Genomic DNA, 22,153 nt, shown 5'->3' on the forward strand with positions numbered 1-22,153 from the left:
ATTCCGTTTTATATGAATTCCATGTTGTACGAGTCACTTAGATTTTACAAATCCACGAGCCGTTCACAGCCCGGCACACGTATTTGTAAAATCTAAGTGACTCGTACAACATGGAATTCATATAAAACGGAATTATCAACAGTGTTATAGGGGGGTCGACTTGTATTTCTAATTAACGAAAGTTAGCGATAATATTTGTTACCGAAACAATTCTCAAACTTAACTTTTGATTATAATACTAAACTACTTTAATCAAACCATTTTTCGATGCAAATTGTAATTAAATAATAATTGCCGGTAATTAAAGTTTATAAACACTATATTTTCCTTCACGAATGCTAGCCACTTATTTTGAAGAAATTGCAGCCTGTTAAATAAAAAATAAGTGGATATATTTTTTATTATTTCCTCAATCGATGTTTTCCAATTTTCCAGCAATGTTCACGTTGATCCAGCAAGATTCGATAATGCTCGTTGAATAAAAGACCATAAAGTACAATTAAAAATATGACCTTATACGAGTAAATGGACGAGCAATGAAATATGAACATTAAATGCTTTATTTTTTAATAAATATATTAATGTTAAAAATTGTTGCATATCGTGAATAAAAGTGCAATTTTTTCTGATTTTCTTTTTGCTTATCGACAAAATGATTAGTCGAGTGACACAGTTGCATACATTCAATACCGATTTCCACGAAGGAGGAATCAAAAGTAATCGATTCGTCGAGTAATATCCCGTTACTCCTCGCTTCTCTCTAATGACAACTCATTCAAACGAAACCAATTCTAGTATAAAATCCGCAGTTAAATATTCATTGGAAGAATAGGATTTCTGTAAAAAAAAGATTGTGGCAAACGGCGTAAAATAATTCTTACCACGGACCGAAATATTTTAATTTCGGTTCGTTTAAGGAATTCCTCTCTTAGTACGTTTGATATTAAATTTTAAAACTAGGTAAGTTTGAATTACCTATAAGATTATAAAATAAATTTCTTAAATACAGTTGATCCCCCTATAACACTGTTGATTATTCCGTTTTATATGAATTCCATGTTCTACGAGTCACTTAGATTTTACAAATACGTGAGTCGGGCTGTGAACGACTCACATATTTGTAAAATTTAAGTGACTCGTACAACACGGAATTCATATAAAATGGAAAAATCAACAGTGTTATAGGGGGGTCAACTTGTACTATAATTTAAAATTTGCAAGTAGAAGAAACATGTTTTTCGTTGCATTTTTCTCGCCTTCTGTTTCTTCTAATTTTAAATGAATTTATAGTCCAGATTTATTTTTAATATTCTTAAATAATTCTCCACAATTCTATCCACAACGGAAGATATAAGATATGGAATCTTAATTGTTTTTAATGATTTTACGATAATAAATGGATTAAGATATCCAAATACAATTTCTATTTTGAAATATATAATATATAGGTATTACTCTTTCTTTACATAATTCATATTTTTTGACAAAACAAATATTTAGTCGGTTTTTCGTTTCGAATAAAATTTATTGCCATAAATAAATCATACGAACGGCTCTCGCGTTGCATGGTCCTCTTTATGCGTTTAAGGTCAAGAAAAAGTATCGGAATGAATTCGTATTCGAATGACGTCAATCCGACGTCGTGGCATCATCTTATACGCATTGTATAAAGTGCCGACATTATCGGTACTTTTGAGACGATAAATTCAGTTTAAAAAATATCGCCTAGGACAGTTTTATTTACAGATTTCACAGCAAAATGTACGAAATTAGCGAGGTTGCGGCCGACGTTTTCAACACGAAAACGTGTACGTCGTACGTTCAGTGCCGCCATCCTGTAAGTTTGACAATGGCGTTTAGAAGATCGAGCATGATTCCACTGACGTTCCAAACGTCATTGTCAAACTTCTAGGCCTATAAGAAGGCAGCGCTGAACGTCCGACGTACACGTTTTCGCGTTGAAAACGTCGGCCGCAACCTCTCTATTCTGTATTTTTTGTTTAAGAGAAATTAACGTCGGATAGATTATTATAACCAGGCAAAAATGAGATATGAACGTTCCGCTACTCTGTTTTGGTTACGTTGCATTTGTAATCGATGCGTAACGAGAGAAATTCCAAAAATTTCTCTTTCGACAACTATTTCAAAAATGCGCAATCACATCAGAAACTTCGACTAAGAGAAAAATACTTCAACGTTACAAAATACAAAATGAAAAAAAAGGTAATATATTGACAAAAACGTCAAATTATATTAAATATAAAAAAGTGCATTGCTTATGAGAAATTTAGAATATATTTATAGTTTAAAAGAAATTCATAAATAAAAGTTATTACAAAATTTAACACGAATCAATTGAAGAGGAATATTTGCGAAGAAACAATTTTTAGTTGTCATCATTGTTTTCGTGTTACGGTTTCTCTCTTTTCCGAAGTTATAGTTGTAAATTTTATAAGCTGTTTTCTCTCTTATCGAAGAAGTCATAACTGCTTGCAACAATATAGATGATTTTGACGTCATTTGTCTATATGGTATCAATATTTCTATATTCCAAGCGTTAGAAAGAGTTATAAGTTGACATTGTCTAACAATTCCAAAGTGTTTTTCTAAATAAATATTACAAATTTTAGTTTTCAATAATAATTCGTTTTTCGAGATAATATACACTGAGAACTAAATACTGTATTGAAGATTAAAACAATGTTCAAAACTATAAATTGTTTCTTTAGGAATATTAATCTCAGTTAACCATAACTTAATCTAAGATAAATCAGCTTTCATACTTCTGATTTCTTAGGAGCAGACTCGTTCCTCTGGGTTCTTCTTTTTTGAACTCCATCACCTATCTTTTAGAAGTTCGTTGTCTTTCTTTAGAGATCAGACCCCTCTTTTGCAATTTACAATAGATTTAGTGGGAAAAAGTAATTTTTATAATTTATCAAATTCTCAGTAAACATATTTGATATTCTAAGAAACAGTGTAAGTTTAGCCTGCAATAATATTCGATTAATAGCATTTCTTTGTAAAATTCTTAATTATTTTGCACGACAATATTCTGATATTGACAATTTTTCAATAGTTGAATCCAAATAAAACGACACTAAAATGGGAATTACAAGCGAACGAGGTTCGTGTAAAATAATTACTTTGTAAAATGTTTTTCCTTTATAAAATAATTTTTTTATTGTTTTTGAAATAATAAATAATAATTTATTTATATATATTAATAAGCATTATACTCGTCATACTCGTCGCTATTTTTACTAGTTTATAGTACTGTAATTGTTAAGTGATTAGTTCGTTACGCATTTTATTTGCGTATAACTCTACGCCGTCAAATATCGATGCAAGACAAATAAGTTTTGTATTAAGAAATGCTAATTACAGTTAGTACAGCAAGTCCTCACTTAACGACGTTGAGCAAAACGGCGTAAAACGAAACCAATTTTGCCCTAGGTTAAATAATATAAACAAGAGTTAAGTTTCTACGGCAACATCGAACTTGCAAATAAACACCCAAAACTCCTCTAATATGAAAGATTGAAATAAATGTGGACTCTACTTTCTATTTAAGAAAGATTAATGAAAAGAAGTAATATAATATTTTACTCAATTTTGGAAATATGAAGGGCGGCAGTCGTAGTGGTGGTGGATGGTATGGAGAGGGAGACTTAATCCTCGTTACTGGTGGTGGGTAAAGACGTAAGTCGGTAAAGAGGAATAAATTATTTTATTACTGCTTCTTGCAAACTGAAAATTATAAGAAACATTTCCTACCACCACACGGTTCAAAAATATACAATTGACGATTCCAACGAACTATAGAAGATGCTGTATAAATTTATAATGGCAGATTCAAACAGAACTGTTTTGTTTACATTGACATTAACGATGTCTTACGCATTGTTAATTAATGTGGACATAGATTTACGTTATTTGAAAAAAAGGCGAACGTATAATGAATGCAAATTATATTAATCAGATTGTAAGAATTTGATTAATATTATTCTTATCGGATCGTGTATAGGACCCGTCTTTCGCCACCGGCCTTCCCATTATGGGCTTGGCTAAACACATGATAGTTATGACTGAAAGGCTGTTCATAGGTTCGAAAAAGTAAAAAATTTCCATCAGCAAGTTGCTTAACTTTCCTGGTAACATTTAAAACTGTACGTGGCGCCATCCGTTATGATATTTTATTATTAAAAACTTTTTATATGTTTTAAGTATAAAACGGCAAAAAGCTTAATTTTGAGGGTAAGGATGGGTTTTATGAAGAATTGAAAATGCTGATAAGCAGTAAAATCGTTATTATGTCCGATCCAACTCGAGATACGACACACGACCCTCTTTATTTCTCTACCCCGTCGACCTATAACTACGAAAATTTAATAGCATCGAGTTCCTTAAAATACACAAATTTCCCTGCAAAATTTTAGAGAGTTTTGAGAAAAAGCATAGGAATTAAGCTTCAAACAGGGAGAAAAATCGTGTTTGCACACACTAATATCCATACATACAGAAAAACTCCCGATTTTTTGTGAATTTCTCGACGTTACAAGGTTCTCCGAGTTCAAAAATGTAAAAATCTTGGGGGGTCATTTTTTGATGGATTTCCATTCTTCCCCTCGGTTATATATAACAGAGCCGGGAAAGTAAAAAGTATTTATCGAAACTCCCAAATAACAGTCATTTAAAAATGTTAGTGTTATAAAAATACTAAAGATAGTTTTTTTTAACAGTTTGTTCATAGCTTTTAATAATTTCAGTTCCCAATAACATAAAAAAGTTCTGATAAAAGCCTTTGGCACAAACCTGATATCTAAAAATTATATAGACCTATTGCGATTTATACGCTTTATCTGTACAGCATACTTTTTCTCATCAAAAATAATATTTGGTAAGAAAAATTTATATTATATGCCATAAACCGTAAGGCTCTAATTTCAGATTCGTTCTTTTTGTCGGAATATTGAACACTTTTACACCAGTTTGACGCCATTCTGTTAATATTTTGTAGTGGGAACGTATAAAATGACGTCAAATTGACGTAAAATGTAAACTACATCGACGAGACAAATGTTTTGATCGAACTTTAAAAATTGTTTTCTTCGAAAACTAATGGACACATTTTTATTTGCTCTGGAATGAAAGCTTTAAATATTTATTTCGTAATAAGAATTGAAGTTAATTATTAATCAAATAATATATTCTTAATATGAAGATAATAAAGTGATAGATTTATTATCTATTTAAAATAGCATTCTTGAAATTTAGGCATTTTTCCTTCAATAAAATCTTGATCGAGCGAATAATAGATATCGATTGAGTTAGGACGGATGAAAATGTATAATTAAAAGCAGACCCGAAGAGAGAGTAAAATAGCCGGAACTGTAACCCCGGGTCAAAATCTTGAATACTAAAATTTTATGAAATGAAGTATAGAAAATAAATTAATGTAACTTTAAGCGTGTAAAAAGAAATACGGTAAACCGAATATGTCACGACAGAAAAAGGATAGAGAAATCGGGAAGGTACTAGTTCCAGGAAACCAAATCGCTCTGTTCGGCATCGATTAAAAGCAGATGACGTACCGGCGGTAAAATTAAAACGACACGAGTGCTAAGAGCGTCAAACACTAGTTCTATCAATCTTCTCTTTTGACNTCATTTTATCTGCAAAATAGACTGTAACGAATTGTGCAACAAATGAACTTGCCAAGACAGACTATAAAAAATTAATTTTTCTATATAATATTCTTAATCGCAAAAAAGCCAAATCTGGCAATTTTGCTCAGAACTAACTGAAGCGCCACTTGTAATCGTCCAATGCGCCAAGTTTGGCGCATGCGCCACGTTTTGGCCACCCCTGCTCTACTGTATTAATCAAATAATATATTCTTAATATGAAGATAATAAAGTGATAGATTTATTATCTATTTAAAATAGCATTCTTGAAATTTAGGCATTTTTCCTTCAATAAAATTTTGATCGAGCGAATAATAGGTATCGATTGAGCTAGGACGGATGAAAATGTATAATTAAAAGCAGACCCGAAGAGAGAGTAAAATAGCCGGAACTGTAACCCCGGGTCAAAATCTTGAATACTAAAATTTTATGAAATGAAGTATAGAAAATAAATTAATGTAACTTTAAGCGTGTAAAAAGAAATACGGTAAACCGAATATGTCACGACAGAAAAAGGATAGAGAAATCGGGAAGGTACTAGTTCCAGGAAACCAAATCGCTCTGTTCGGCATCGATTAAAAGCAGATGACGTACCGGCGGTAAAATTAAAACGACACGAGTGCTAAGAGCGTCAAACACTAGTTCTATCAATCTTCTCTTTTGACCTTGAAAATCGACAAAGACGATTGGTTGAATCTGTCGTTGATTTTGCCGACTCCGCGTATCTGTGTTTTCATTTCGTCGCTTTCTGCCACGTGGGCACAAAGAGGATTTCTTTTTCCTGTGATCATGGGGGTTCGGCCAAGGGTCACAATGGGGGAAGCCGAAGAGTGAGGAACTGGGCCCGACATATCCGGAACGGACCACATACGCGTACTTCCTGGGATGGCTCACCAGGTTTCCAGGCATGCAGTTTTAACCGTTTCGGCCGTCCGACCGCATCTTACATTAACGGCGTATCTTATAATATAATCGAGATGGGTTGATAATAATAATAATGATAATAATCCAGTATCAACCGAGTATAACCCACTAAATCCCGTATAATAATAATAATAATAAGTGCAGAGCCCAAACGGTTAGGAGTTGAAAGTTGAAATTTGGTACACAGTTAGGGTACGTCACGAGAATATACACTAAGAAGGGATTTTTCGAAATTTCCTCCACGGAGGAGAGGGAGAGAATTAAGGCTTATCCTAAAGAACTCAGCTTCTACTGTACTATTTTCGGTGCAATTTTTTTTTTTCATTTTAACTGCCTCTTGTAGGGTACGCCACGAGAATGCACTCTAATAAGAAACTTTTGGAAATCCCCCGCGGGGGAGAGGTAGAGGGTTAAGGATTACTCTGAATTCGGATTTTACTGAACTATTTTAAATGCGGTTTTTTTGCGGAAAATCGAACATGTTTTCAGACCCATCTAAGACTTTTCTAATTACTCTCGGAAGAGAGTGAACCTAATTCTTGCATCTGGTAAACACGGATAAGATCGGCTATAATCTAATAATCTTAATTTTCGCTATCGTTACTTTTTATCCGAGCATCGCCGGGTTTATCTGCTAGTCTTTAAATAATTTGTTTTCTAGAAACTGATGCTTTTCATCTTTTTCACTCAAAAAACCATTTTATATAACAAAATGTTTGAATATTTGTCTGTAATAATGCAACGTGAAATGATGAAAGTGTTTCGTTGAGGTAAATTATGGTGCACGGTAATCCGGTAGTGTCTACACACCCGAAGAAGACGACTGAAATTTATCCGATAACATCAAGTAAGAAAAATAATCTGTACAACTAGGAGTTTGAAGAAAAATCGATTAATTGGATACTTCATGCAAAATTTCTTTGCTTTATTCGAATTTCGGTAAATTTAAAGACATCACAATTAAACAAAAACGTACATTGCTTTAAAGTTGACTACTTCGAAGCAAAATTTGACAACAATAATGGAATTGTCGTGTAATCACATTACACGAACGTTATCAGATGTCTTTTTCGAGCGTGTAGACAATATACTTTTAAAGCTTCTGCCAAATCGATAAGAAGCGACAGACAAACGCGACGTCCCTTCAATAAGCAATTGACATTTGTACTTGCATTTGCCAGTTTTATCTCCAGATCGAGAACGTCCTGCATCTCTTGTTCGGCGTATTCTCTTTCTGCTCCCAATAAAACGGCTATTTCGATCATCAGACGTAGGTAGGCTTTTCTTTCCCTTTCACTGTTCTCGTTCAGAAAATAATCTCTGCTCGGCAATCCGAAATTAGTTTCGTACAACTAAAGAAAGAACGGAAAAAATAATACAAATGCAAAAAAACATTATTTCTTTTGAGGAATAATAATATTTAGCAATTTCTGTTTTATGGTTTGAATAATTCTGATTTCAAATATGTAAATCTTAAAATATGAACTTTAATGTTTAACTTAATAATATAAAATTTATTCTTTAAAATATTAAGAAGGAAATCTGTAAGCTATTTGATTATTGGAAAAAATAGATTTAAATTATCCTAATATTAAATAATATATACAGGTTGTTTTCGAAAGGTTTCTCGCCAAAGTTTAACAGCGTACTCTAAGGATCATAAAAATGAAAATATTTTTATATAAACATATATAGATAGGTCGACAATGCTTCCTTTCCAAGTTATAACTCTCTGTACAGTCGTTGAGTTTCACATGTATCTCCGTTAGTTCGGCCATGCGTAAAATGAATATGCGCTATTTCTGAGTTAATGTAACGGTTCGTCGTATTAAAGAACACCTAAAATGTCATTTTCAAACATAGACGTCAAAACCATAGCTTAATATTATTTTGTGTTAAGCAAAAGGTTTTAATTACAGCTAATTTTAGAATTACAGTAGAGCATCGATTATCCGACTCAATTGGGGACTGGAGTTGGTCGGATAATTGAAAAGTCGGATAACCGAAAAGTATGAAAAAATCCATTATTAGTGTAGTATATTATTATATCCCATGTAATTAGTATATTAGTATATCGCTATTAACCTATTTTGCGTTGAATTTTCATCGATGTTAAGCCTAACAAAAATTTTTTAAAATAATAATCGTCGCTATTGTATCGTTAAAAATTAGAAAATTAAGCTTCGTTTAAATACTGGCTCCCTTTCATGGTCGAATGAGTGTTGCCAGCTAAAACACGTAAAAATAATATTAAAGTAGCCAAGACAGCCAAATATTGTAGCGCCACATCACTAGCGGACATTTGAAATTTGCCGACTAGGAAGGTCGGTTAACCGAGGGGTCGGTTGATCGGGGGGCGGATAATCGATGCTCTACTGTACTATAATTTAGAAAGGAGGCATTTTTGGGCTTTATATGGAACACACAAGGCCCGAAAACTCGTATTTATATGGATTTTTTTTAATTTTTATTAGCCATAAAATACACCGTTAAAGTTTGGCGAGATCTTTCAAAAATATCTTGTATATTTGTTCTTAGGCAATAGCGGATCCTGAAATACAATACTGTACTTAAAGAGGGATTAACTCAATAATTTAAAATATTTGAGTAATTAATATGTACTGTTTAACTCATTAACATGTATACGATGATTACATTGAGGATGGCTTGACAAACCATATTTGCTATTTAATTGTTCTAACATCAAAATGTTGCGTTTAAAAATGTTTGAAGTTCGAACAAATAAATTTTAATATCTTTCTTTTTATGCCAATGAAAGGCCCCTGTGTTCTTCCCTTAGGTCCTTCACCGTTCTTAGGTTAACTTTAAATTAAAAAATAGCAACAAATATAGGAGTCTAAAATTCTAATTATTTATAGATTTGAAAATATTTTGATTGTTTCGCTGTAACAGAGAGCGAAGTGAAATTTGTACACCAAGATGTCTATATTTATTTGCACTTCTATAACATAATTCTGGATAGAAATTGTTTTTATTTGCATTTAATTTAACGTCGTAGCAAATGAATAGCCGATAAGTATTACGTTTATGCATCTTTCTGACCCTTAACATTTCGAGGAAGTAACGAATACTGTATTTGTAAAATAATTTCGTTCCATTTTATTTGTAATGAGGTATTTTCAGTATGCCACCTAAACTGTCATTTTATGTATTGGTCAAAATATGAGGACGTTTTTATTTTTGCCAACTGATACCGATGTGTAAAAGAACGAGCACTAAATAATCATCCTATAAAGAATAAATATCGAATTGATTCTTAAATTTTAATTAAAAATCAAATAAAATGTGTTTAAAAAAAGTAAAAGTTGTTTTTGTATATTATCGAGGAGAGGAAAGTGAAAGATTATATATATGTAAACTGCTTACATTTTGGGTCTACACGACTACATTGAGTTGCCAGATTGGGCTAATTGTAAAGTCTACGTTCATTTTATTTAGTTTAATGCTGTATTTGACTAGTTCATCAAATAATTACATCTGAAGCGAAGACTGGAACGTCATCTATTAGCCTTAGTACTTCACATTAAAGTGATACTGGAACTGTATGTACCGCTGTATGTACTGTACTTGTTTATTACTTGATTTTAAGCTATTTTAATCTCTATTTTGCTTCTTTTAAACAGTATTCTCGCTTATTTTCTCGAAAAGTATCTGGCAACTCTGGCTACAGTACTAAATTGAAAGTAAAGTTACCTGAATAATATTAACGGACGAGTTTTTATCATCGGGTCCTACCCACTGCTCTACAATGATCCCCTGATTGTAATCACCTCGCAAATGGCCCAGTAGCCTTTCGACGGTCCACGAGCCTTCAGACCAATTGCTGTTGGTCACCGGCCATCCTCCCAATCGGTCTATGACGTCTCTCAAGGGTTCGTCCCCTATGGCATCTATGTGATCTGTAAACAAACCAAAAACTTCGGTTTAACATCGTCGTATTTGTGCGATCATTTATATGAAAGGATGAACTCGTAACGATTCCAGATATCTTGATTTTAACTATCCATAAAACCATGAAAATTTGAATTCAATAGGCCAGGGACGGAGAACCTTTATGAGTCCGCGTATATACTAGCTTTAAAGATGTGTATGAGTTCCAAAGTTTTACACTTCGAATAACGATATTTAAAGAAATTAAATAAACACGCTTCAATTAGAATAAATGTAGAGCTGAGTGAAGAAGGAATATCGGAGAAAAGGCGATCCAGCCAGCATCTCCATATTAGAGATGAAAGAAAGAAGGAATATCGGGTGATAAACCAATAGGATGATTGAAAAGACAGATGATAAATCGAAATCTTATGATACGTTATGATTTCTCCTTACGTGCCACTTTAGACACGTAATTAGGTTATCCACCCCTAATTAAGGCAGTGAGCGATTTCTCGAGGTCATTCCATTTTTAAATGAAATGGATAGTGATGATGTAACATCAATCGGAAGTAAAATAGTTTTGTATCCGAAAGCTAATTACCTCACTTTATGACAATTAATTCATAAATATAGTATTCTAATCACGTTATCATTAGTTACTAATAATCGACTTAATTAGTCAATTATTTACGATTTGAATGAATATTCTCCCCAAAGAATATGAAATTTTACAATCGATATAAAATGTTTAAAGCAAAACATTAAGTTGTAATTATAAAAACTGCATCGCTCTAAGTTATTTCTGTGAGAATTAGTAATTGTTCGTATACATTTAATTTATAAACATTTTTATTTTCCCGGCTGTTATATGTAACAGAGGAAAAGTATGGCGATCCGTCAAAAAATGACCCTCTAAGATTTTTACATTTTTAGACTCAGAGGACTTTGAAACGTTGAGAAATTCACAGAAAATCGGGGGTTATTTCTGTATGTATAAATGTTTATGTGTGTGGGGGCGCGATTTTGTTTACCCTGTTTGAAGCTTAATAACTTCCGTGCTTTTTGTCGAAAATTTCTGAAATTTTGCAGGAATTCTTGTTTGTTAGGGGAATTTTATGAAATTTTAGTGATTAGCCTAAAGATCGAGGAGGTGGAGAGATAAAAGGGGTCGTGTGAATCTCCAGTAGGGTCGGACTTAACTTGTTAACATTTACAATTTTTTATAAAACCCGTCGCTACCCTGAAAATTAAGCTTTTTGCCATTTTATAATAGTTAAAGATATAAAAAGTGTTTTAAATAAAATATCGTAACAGACAGTCCCCAAATTTGCCGGGAAAGTAAAGCAACTCGTTGCTGGATTTTTTTAATTCGTTAAAATTGACCATGTCCTGATCATTTGAGTTTTATACGGGTATATCTTTTCGTCTTATCGAGCTCGGATTTTTATGTTTCTGCCACAACCAGTAATCAAATGATTTGTTTCTAACTAAGAATAATTAATGTTTTTGCGCGGTTATCGATCGGGACCCCCTAAATTCGGTTTTTTACAAGAAATTATAGTATGTTGTTGTATCAATTGTCTGCCTAATTTTGAATATTAATTTTGTTATCATTAGTAGTTTCCGATTTTAAAAATTAGATGAAAAAATTTTTATTTATATAAAGAAATTTGTATTGTTCAGTACGTTTGTCGTGTTAGTGTGCATTGCATTTATTCATTGCGTATTACATTCGTGTTGTGTACATCGTTCGTCGTTTTCCTCTATTCTGCTATTCATATGGAGATTTTAACCGGTTGGTTTCTTCCTCCGATCTACTGCTACTGACTACGTGTACATCGTTGGAATGGTTATGGTTCTTTTTAAAGTAGCTGAAAGCAAAAACTAAATCCTTTTTAGTCTTTTTCTCATTTCCATATTTCTCATTTCTCTATTTTATGATTCCGCTGTGTTTTTATGTAACTGTTTTACTGATCATTTTTATTTTTGTTTGTTTGTTGTTGTTTTTAACTTTACGCTTTTTGTTGTATTTTTAATGGCACACTTATTATACAGTGATAATCATCTCTTGCCATCCGGCATTACTCTAGTTTTTAAAATAAAAAGACAAAATAATTAATAACGAATATGAATAATAAATTATAATAATAATTTAATGATACCAAATGATAGTAATTAAATTACTCATATTCAACACTGTGTGGAGTGATATTTAACGCTCCAAATATAACAAAATCTAATATGGTGTCATTTCAGGACGTGCGAAGACTCTTCTATAAAAAAAAAATAGTACTAAAACTGACTATGTCACTTTTGGCGTTGCTAGAAACAATCATTTTATTTGTACAGTACGAGACATTATACATGCCTTAGCAATGTAGAGGTACTGGTCCACGTGCTCCCCATTCTGAAGGTATAGAAACTAAAGTTGTTGAACAATGTGCCGAGTTGCCGGACGCAATTGATCATCTGTGATGCTTTTCACATGCAATGTGACATTATCTTCCACGGCTGTCAAATTTGCAACATGTCTTCGATAAAGCTACATTTTGTATGTGTCCCCACGACCAATAATCACATGGATTAATTAAGATACTGAAAACCAGGTGGCCAGGCAATAGAAAACACATGACTAATCACTTTGTTATCGGCAAAATTTCGCAGAAACTTTTTTATTCAGCGTCTGATGTATTTTTTTCTACTCTCTCCTTCCTGTAATTACTAAGAAGAGCTTTTTGTAGAAAGCCCATCGTGGGTTTGACCGGGTCGACAATATGGTGGCCAGACAGCGCGGGACGGGGCCCAACATATTCGAGACAGATATCACCCGATAATTTCTGGGGGTTTTCGACTTACTCGGATTCGGTCTCGAGTCTCCCAAAAAGGTAGGTCGACGCCTTAACTGCTCGGCCGTTCGGTCGTCTAGCGTTTGGACGTATCTAACTTCCAGTTGAATGAATGCATACTCGCTGTGGCAGTTAAGATTCAGCAAAAGTGTCAAACATCTCTCGGTATCTCTGGGCCTGACAGAGAATGTCACAGGCCCGTTAGGACTAGCTCCTTCGAAGTAGAGTCCAAGGATAAATATGACTGCGAATCCATACTAGTCTAACTTTAGGCGAATGCATTGGAATATGCTGTAAAAACTTAGTCTTCGTGTTGTTTAAATACGACAGTTATGGGTGTTCGCTGTTTCACCGAGACGAAAATGCACCTCGCTCTTCACGAAATTTTCCACGGCCACGGCACGTTCGCTTCTATTATGGCAAGAAAGGTCGATACAAAGGTCGGTCGGATTTTCACGTAGGCGGTTGTGGCCAATGTTATAGGGAAAACGACGCATCAACTTTCTCGGTAGTTTCCACACTGCTATAGAATACGGTCAACTCCCTTGACACTACTGCACGTGCACTACTGGAGCGTATAACGTTACAGGCTGCAATAACATTCGAGAACAGCCGTGGTAACTTCTTCCAACTAGGCTACTTGTGAAGTAATAGATTTGGATACTCGACCGGTTTGAACTTCCAGATATCCAGGTTTGTCGAATCAAACCATCGTTCTCCGAAGAGAACTTGCGGAGTCGATGGTCTTCGGTGTAAAATCTTACGACGTCGAAATCCACGAAGCGCACCCGCAGCAAAAACGGCTTAATAAGAACTGCACGTTCTTGCAAGGCAAAGACTTTCGTAACTGATAAAAATGACATCCAACAGTCGTGGCTTTTACACCAATAACTCGGCTGTAATACGTACTTTTATGGAAAGGAAACCGCTTTTTTCGTCGCTTGCGGCGCCAAAAGTGCCATAATGGTGAGTTTCGGCACTAATGTTTTTACGGAAATGTATTCCGCACGTTCCAAAATGTTGCCTTATCTGATTTGATTGCATTATGATTGCTAAATATCTCCGGACAATGTCGAACAGGGACACTTTAATTGCAATTACTCGGTAAGGTAAGATTCAAAAACAAAGAAGGCAACTACTTAAACGTAGATTCATTTTAATATCCATGAATAGAAAGGGGAAAAAAACTATTTTACGACGAGTACTTTTCAAAACAGCGCGACAGATGTTTCTCGAATATTAGAAGTGCGTAAAAAATTCGACCGACTGAGTTTGCGATAGTATTTTATGTGAAAAATAGCAATAAAAAGATTTTAGAAAAGTTCCTTAACTGAATAGATGGATCGTTAGAACGTGTGAAAGGATTGGCGAAAGTGACGCAGATACCAAATACGATAAAAGCCGGTACAAACGAAAAATATTTATTTACTCCAAAAGGCTAGAAAGGACGTCGAAAATGAGTATCTTTTATCTCGCTCCGTATATTGCTGTTTGCATTATCGACGCAAATGCGATCGATGGGTGCACGAAGAGCGCGAAAATCTTATTTCCAAACGAACGGATTTGTTTTATTTTATTAAATATAATTATTTAGCAAAATAAAACAAACGCAGTTTATTTCGCGCTCTTCGTCCACCCATCGATCACATTTACCCATAATTACCCACGATTAACAATAATATCAATTGTTATATTAAGTGCAAAAAATTACCCCTAAGATTTTTACACGTTTGGACTCGGGACATTGAAACGTCGAGAAAAAAAAAAAAAATTGAGTGTTTTTTCTATACGAGTATGTATGAATGTTAGTGTGTGTGTGGGGGGGCAGGTTCGCCCTTACTTGGGGCACGTGCCCCATGTTTGTCGTCGGGTTGAATTTTTCTTAGTCACCGAGAGATCTTTAATGTTTCATTTTATTTTTAAATTAGTTACTCATTTTCATCACGAAAAACTTATTTACTGATGGCAAAATAAAAATAAAAATATTTGTTATTAACCGAAAATTTGATCTAGCGGTGGTGATTGTTTGGTCGAGTACCGAGGTACAGTACCATCGTATTTGATTAACACGATTTTGATATACAGGGTAGAATCAAAGGATTAATTCACTGCGTTAATTAAGAGATACTTCTATATATATATATATATATTTATTTATACAGGTATCTTCTTGCATAATATACGTACGATGCCCTTTTTTATAGCTCGTACCCCCTTTATTATAGTCTGCGAACGCCGCTGGTGAGGGACACGATTTTGTTCACCCTCTTTGAAGTTTCATTATTCCCATGCATTATTTCAAAAATTTTTGAAATTTTTCATTGAGGTTTGTTTTAGGGAAATTGATACTATTAAATTTTGGTGGTTAAAGGTCAAAGGGGTGGCGAGATAGAGGGGATCGTTTGTCGTATCTCCAGTAGAGTCGAACTTAACGAATGTTACGCTTACAATTTAAAAAGAAATAATAATAATAAAACTCGTCCTTACCCTCAAAATTAAGCTTTTTACCATTTTATAATAATTAAAACTATAAGAAGTTTATTTAATAAAATATCATAACAGATGGCGGCACACGCACTTTTAAATGTTGCCGGAAAAGTTAAGCGACTTGTCGATGGATTTTTGGGAACAATTTTTATTTTAAAATATCAGAGAAAAAATACAACATTTAAACACAGAATTTTATACACATGTAGACTTTTATATTAATCGTAAAGTGACATCTACTGTACAGTAGTACATAATAGCGTAATTAACTATAATTTTTTAATTGTTAATAGGATATAAGTTTTAAAAATATTTCTTGTTAAATGTATAAAATATTGAAAACATTTCCATAATAAACTTATATCTAAGATTAAATTTCGAAAGAATATAGTCTTCTTTGAATAATTAAAAATCAAAATTAATTAGTTATAAAAACCCTTTCATTTAATTTCCTCACGGACTCTTTAATACGATTAAGTTTCATTTTAAATCAAAGGTAAAAACGAAAAGAAACGAAAGAATATTATTCAATTGAAAATACTTATTTTCTAACTAAATTATTAAAGATTGCTTTAATAAAAGATCGATGAAAATAAAAATTAATATTAAAAATTCAGCAATATTATTTTCGATATCGTGATTTCGATCAGTTAAGAAATTCCATGTCGATAGTGTATATTTAGGATAAACTTACGTTTGTCCATGCAAGAACGATAAAAAGTTTTGGCCTTGATAGTGGCACTGTTATCGAAAGAGTTGGTGGGTTCTTCCAACAGATCTGGAATAAACAAGAAGAATAACGAAGGCTGAAGTGTGTGCAATATTTACGCCATGGAATATTTACCTTTTAGCACAACTTGTAGATCGTCGGCCATCACTTCGAAAGTGCTGATGCTGCTCTTGTCTTCTGGGATAACGTGGCGCTTGTTCCAAGTTCCGCAGGCGTATTGGAAAAAATCCGTGCACGGATCTGCCGTCTGATCCATGCTACTCAATAACGAAGAAGCTGAAGATTAAGAATGGCAGATTTAAATTTTTAGAATTTTAACGATTTTATTTTTATATTAATAATATATTATCATGGATAATATTTATTAGATTTTAATTAAAACTTTTTTATTGGATTAAATATAAAGTTTGGGAAATCGTTCTGAGTGTCTTATAAATTTAATAGATGAGTAATCAATCTTACCCGTTTTGACACATTCTGGTGATAAACATACTGACAGTTTTCCTAAAATTTGTAAAAAAAAATGATTATTTGATTATTTAGTGAGGAAGTTAAAGCAAGATATTATGAGGTTCGAAACTGAAGGAGCAATTAATTAGGAGTAATATAGAAAAATATTACCTTGAGATCTGGAGAACGTTAGGTATATAAAAACGATACACAGAGCCAACAACACAACAACGGTAAAAATGAGATAACGTTCTAAATGAGTCCTTTGATTCAAGACTACGGGGTCTTTGATCTGTACCCTTATGTTACCCATTTTCACTTGCAGAGCTTTGTCCGAGTCGAGTCTGTTCAGAGGGTTCTCTCTGACGTTGACGCAGTCCTTTCTGCCGGGGGAGAAGTTGTCACCTAGAATGTCGCGCTGCTGGTTGACCGCAGGCGCACCGTTGATCACGGGGTCGTATTCGTTCAGATAACCGGCCAACGGTTCGCCGTCGCAGCACTTGCCCGTCTGCAGAGTCATTCTTCCTCTTCGCACCTTTAATTAACACCTGCCACGAAAGCACGTCGCAGTTAATCCTTCGTCCGATCGCTTCCATCCGACGCGCCGCGACGATTCGACGACTTCCCGACAAATCGATAGACGAATTTCGCAGATTTTCCGATAAATATTTCGTCGGAGGCGAGAAAGCCGGGCGAAAATTCCAATCGAGGAGATCTTCAGCCGACGATAATCAATTTTCGTCACCGGGAGCGGCGAGCGCATCGTGTCGCGCGCGAGTGCGAATGGCGATTGCCGTTGGTCGCGCGCACCGGCCACGGCGATCGATGCGGGAACGTCGGAGGGGGCCGACGGACGGACGACGGCCGAGGAAAGGGTCAACAGGTAGATTTGGGTAGAAAATAAGGCGTAGGCGGCCGGAGCGAAGAGAGCGAAGCGACGACACGAGCGGAGGACGGAGAGGAGAGAGATCGATATTTATAATTGTCGCCGGGTGCGGAGTAGAGGCGAAGGAAAGAAGCGATTTCGGAGAGGTTGCGGCCGCATCAACAGGCGAGGAAGGAAGAAGAAGGAAGAGAAATGGCTCACCCGTGGGCGGGGGTCGGCGGGAGGGTTGCGAAGCACGAAGATTCAGACGAGTCGACGTCGGTGTGGACGTGACCGGGCCAGAAGAGTGCCGCATCCTGTCGGAGCCGGAGCGAATTTCGGTCTCGTCGACGACATGACGCGTCCGATCTCGCTCGGGACGGACATTCCGGAGCGCCATCTGTTCGCGCGATCGATATTTTGACCGGGGCGTCGACGGAAGCGACGGGTACGCGTCGGAACGAAATTGCGCTTTTTGTCGGGGGTTTGCTTCATCTCCTCCCCCTTGGTGCACTTGTTGATTGCTTTTATTCTCGAAAATAACCTCTCGCCTCTTTCCTCGTTATCCCAGGAAATTCTCGGTGTTTGCATATTTTTTATAAACTCGTAAGTCCTCCTTGCTATGGATTCTAGCAATTTCCTTCGTATAATTATTTTTCTCGACCTTCGATTTAGACTGGCGAAGACGTCGTCATTCGTCCGTGCAACAAATTTAATTTAAGAAGGATGGTACAATTAGAAACATCCTCTTTGTTTCGAAATAAACTCTTAGTAACGCCGTAGCTTATTATCTATAAATTGCAATCTTATAAATACGAGGAAAGGATTTTGAATTTCTCTCGTCGCGATCGTACCATTCGTTTTTATTGTTATAATGATGTAATTTGCGTTTGTACGCGTCGAGAGGATGCGCTGGACGCGTAGAGATTTACGGGCCGACGAAACAATTATTTAAATCAAAATATATGTCTACGATTTAATGTATACTTTAATAAGTGATTTAGATTTATATCTGTTAAATTTCCTTATTGAAACGAAATATTTCTGGATTATTTAAAGTAATTAAAACGATTTTGCGTAGAATATATTATTAAAAATTTTATATTAATGATTGATTTAATAAAGTAGATTAATTACCGGTTTTTAATTTTTTTTAAATAATTTTTCTATTAATTATATAATTATTTTGTGTCTCGAATGGTTACCGTGGAATATAGCTCCGATGCATTAATTCGTATTTTGCTTAAAGGTCACAGTTGTGACGTCAATTTGATGTTGCTCCAAAAAACAAAAAATTAGAAAGGGAAATTTTCTTAAAATGTATAGAAAATGGCATGGCTTGATAAAAGTTTTTTTTTTTTTCTTGTCTTCAATTAATTCACTTCAGTATTATGTTAAAGAAGAATATATCGGATGAAGTAGTTTTGCAAGGTTTTGTAAGAAAAACTTTTCTTTTTTTACTTTAAATTTCAAATGTCTAGAATGATGATGGATTTCGATACGCTCTGCAAGATTTCTTCTAAATATTATCCGGAACACTGAAATCCCATTAATATACTTTTATAATAAAATAAACTAACACAAAATTTATTTATTTAAGTTATAGTCTACGCTTACCGGCAATCTGTGAATTGGGTCATTCTATACAATGGCCGAATTTCATAGTTTTTCATTTCTTTCCATAGTTTTTCATTGCCTAACACTCCTAGGTATTATATAAAATGCCTAAGATTTTTTGGCAGTATATGAAGGTAAAAGTTTATTTTACGTATTGTTTAGGCATTTCGGAGAATACCTGAATTTTGCAGTTTAACATATACAATATATGAGAGTATTAAAAATAAAATATATATTTTTAGGCTAAAATATATAAATTATTATAATTTTTATACGAGACGTTAAACTCTAGAATAGGCAAAGATTTCTACTGGTGGAGTGTTTGTATTTTGTATTGTAAGCAAGATTTTAGTTATTCTGATATGTACATCGTGGTTAGAATTAAACTAACGTACTTTAGTGCGTATCCAGCCGGTTCTAATGGAAACACACANTGTAATAAAGGGTGCGTTATTTTATACCTCCGCGTAACTCCGCGCGAGCATTCTAATTGTTTTCGTGGCTACTTTGAATGCTCTTTCAACAAATAATCTTTTTTATTGGTTAAATTATACAATTGAGACCCTTCTTTTGCCTCTAAAAGCTCATTTTAGAATTAATTAATTAAAGATTCTTTCACACGATACTATCGATAGTGCGGGCGCCGCCATTTTTCTTTCACTGTCGTTCCTAAATTCCTACAAACAGCAGCGCACTCCCGTTGCAGAGCGACCGCTATTAACGAACGCACCCACAAACTGTTACCAGTTGATGATGCTCGTGCTGAGATCATCATATAAAATGAATAATCTTTTGGTAAAATATTTACTTAAATAATAAATAAGTATTTTACCTATTTAACGGGAGCCTGTAAATTACGTGCAGACATTTTCTCCTAAGTTTAGCAAAACTACTTACATAATGACGTAAGGATTATGTCATTATGTAATTTGGGTTACTTAATTCTTTGGGAAGCAGAGTAATCAACATTTAATTAAATTCATTTAAATTCTGTAGATTTATGAGAATTGATTGTTTGGTCGGGTGGATTCGGATTGACTCGGACATTCACTTTCGGGAAAAGCTGGTCCGGCTTAGCAGTATGGAATCACAAAAACTGCATCCGAAAAGACAAGGAAATTTCGTGTTGAAGGATTTTCGTAATAAGTTAATTTAAAAAGAAAAACTTATGGAACAAGTAAATTCCTGATTTCATTGTCAGTTACAATTTTGTTTTGTTCAAAAAACAATTATCGGAATCAGTTAATCCAGAATATTAATGCTAATATTTTACCAAGTTATTTTCTGTACGATTAAATGCAAGTTAATTGTAAAGAAAATAATGGACAAACAATGCTCTTGTTTTCTCGAATATAAAATACTTTTAAGTGATTAGTTGTTCTAGTTTCTAAACAGTTCAGTTAATTACTCTTTCTGCTAATTAACCGAACCGTTAATTAGCCAGGTATAAGTTTAAGACATACCGGAGAAAACCTGGCCCAACTACTTTCACATATTTTCTATATATGATACTTTAGATGAAATGCCTTCATAACCGCTAAAAAAGTTTTTTTTTTTTACAATTTAAAGAGCATTAGAATGTGCATAAATTTATACGACCGTAATTTTAAAATCTAATCGAGTGGTTCATTGATTTAAGTTGATTCCCCAATTAGTTTACTGTCACGATATTAAGATAATAGTATATACGTTTCTTATAACTTTCGAATGCTTCTAATACATTATTACCTTGTCTTCTACGTTTGTGTAGTGACGCACACGTATGTAATCGAAAACAGTGACGTTATATATACATAGCCTATATGTTATATCACAGTATTAAACTTTACATTGGATTTATTTGTTGAACCGAACGCATTACGTATAAATATAAATTATAAACGTTAAGTGTTAACCTTTGTAACGTATCGGATTTAGTAGTTTATGAACGTTACGTAGCCTACTAATGTCTCAGTTAGGCAGTGTCGCGACTATATGCTATATGCTCGTAGTTCTGGACTGATGTATGATTTCTATTGTATAGTTACAGTATATTGATAGTGATTATTGCGTATTATTTTTATAGTTGTATTTTCGATTAAAATCTATTCATATAAATTGTATAATAATGGCTTTTAACATATCAATAGCATGCTTTATTTGCATTCTGTATCACACGATACGTTATGAGATGATGCAAGAAATAATGTATAATACTAGCTACGTGTAGAAAACTTTATTTTGAACTGTTTTTGTGTTTGATTTCACCCGTGTGTACAAAGACCAAGTACAATTACTAGCGTTGTTGCGATTCTACCGATTTTATTCTGGAATCATTTTTTTTCCTTTCTACGCCAAGTACTTTGGAATCGATTCTTTTATATCAATTGCTTATTAGAATCGATGCCTTTGATGCGAGTATTCGTACTACATACGTCAAGCTTCGCGATATTTATTTATAAGAGTTGTTAAAACGAAGAAACTATTATGTCAAATCGTGTCGAATGATAATAAAGCGCTTGAAATATTAAACGCGCAGGATATACAAACAATTAAATAAACGATTGACCTTTGAAAGCTCTTAGAGGTCAGAGAACTAAGTGATGAATCAAATTACCATTTCTAAAATGACAAATTGTTTGAAACAAGTTAACGTTATGTCTTTAAAACAGAC

The 22,153-nt window shown here is 34.1% G+C and overlaps 2 protein-coding genes across 2 annotated transcripts in view; one reads left to right on the forward strand and one right to left on the reverse strand.

Moving 5' to 3' along the window:
- LOC111639150 (nitric oxide synthase-interacting protein-like) overlaps nucleotides 1-22,153 on the forward strand; it is a 127,441-nt gene that overhangs the window by 3,268 nt on the left and 102,020 nt on the right. The gene's annotated exons all lie outside the window — the stretch shown is intronic.
- On the reverse strand, nucleotides 7,703-18,712 carry LOC111639147 (neprilysin-1-like; the record flags this gene model as incomplete). Its single annotated transcript, XM_023384936.1, has 7 exons — nucleotides 18,106-18,712; nucleotides 17,190-17,566; nucleotides 17,031-17,072; nucleotides 16,683-16,844; nucleotides 16,533-16,616; nucleotides 10,326-10,531; nucleotides 7,703-7,963 (listed from the first exon to the last, which is right to left on the reverse strand). Coding segments are annotated over exons 2-7 (1,104 nt in total), but the record flags the coding sequence as incomplete, so codon positions are not given.

Source organism: Centruroides sculpturatus, unplaced genomic scaffold (assembly GCF_000671375.1).
Source record: "Centruroides sculpturatus isolate CEXI.00-Female unplaced genomic scaffold, Cexi_2.0 scaffold1085, whole genome shotgun sequence".
Classification (NCBI taxonomy): Eukaryota; Metazoa; Arthropoda; class Arachnida; order Scorpiones; family Buthidae; genus Centruroides; species Centruroides sculpturatus.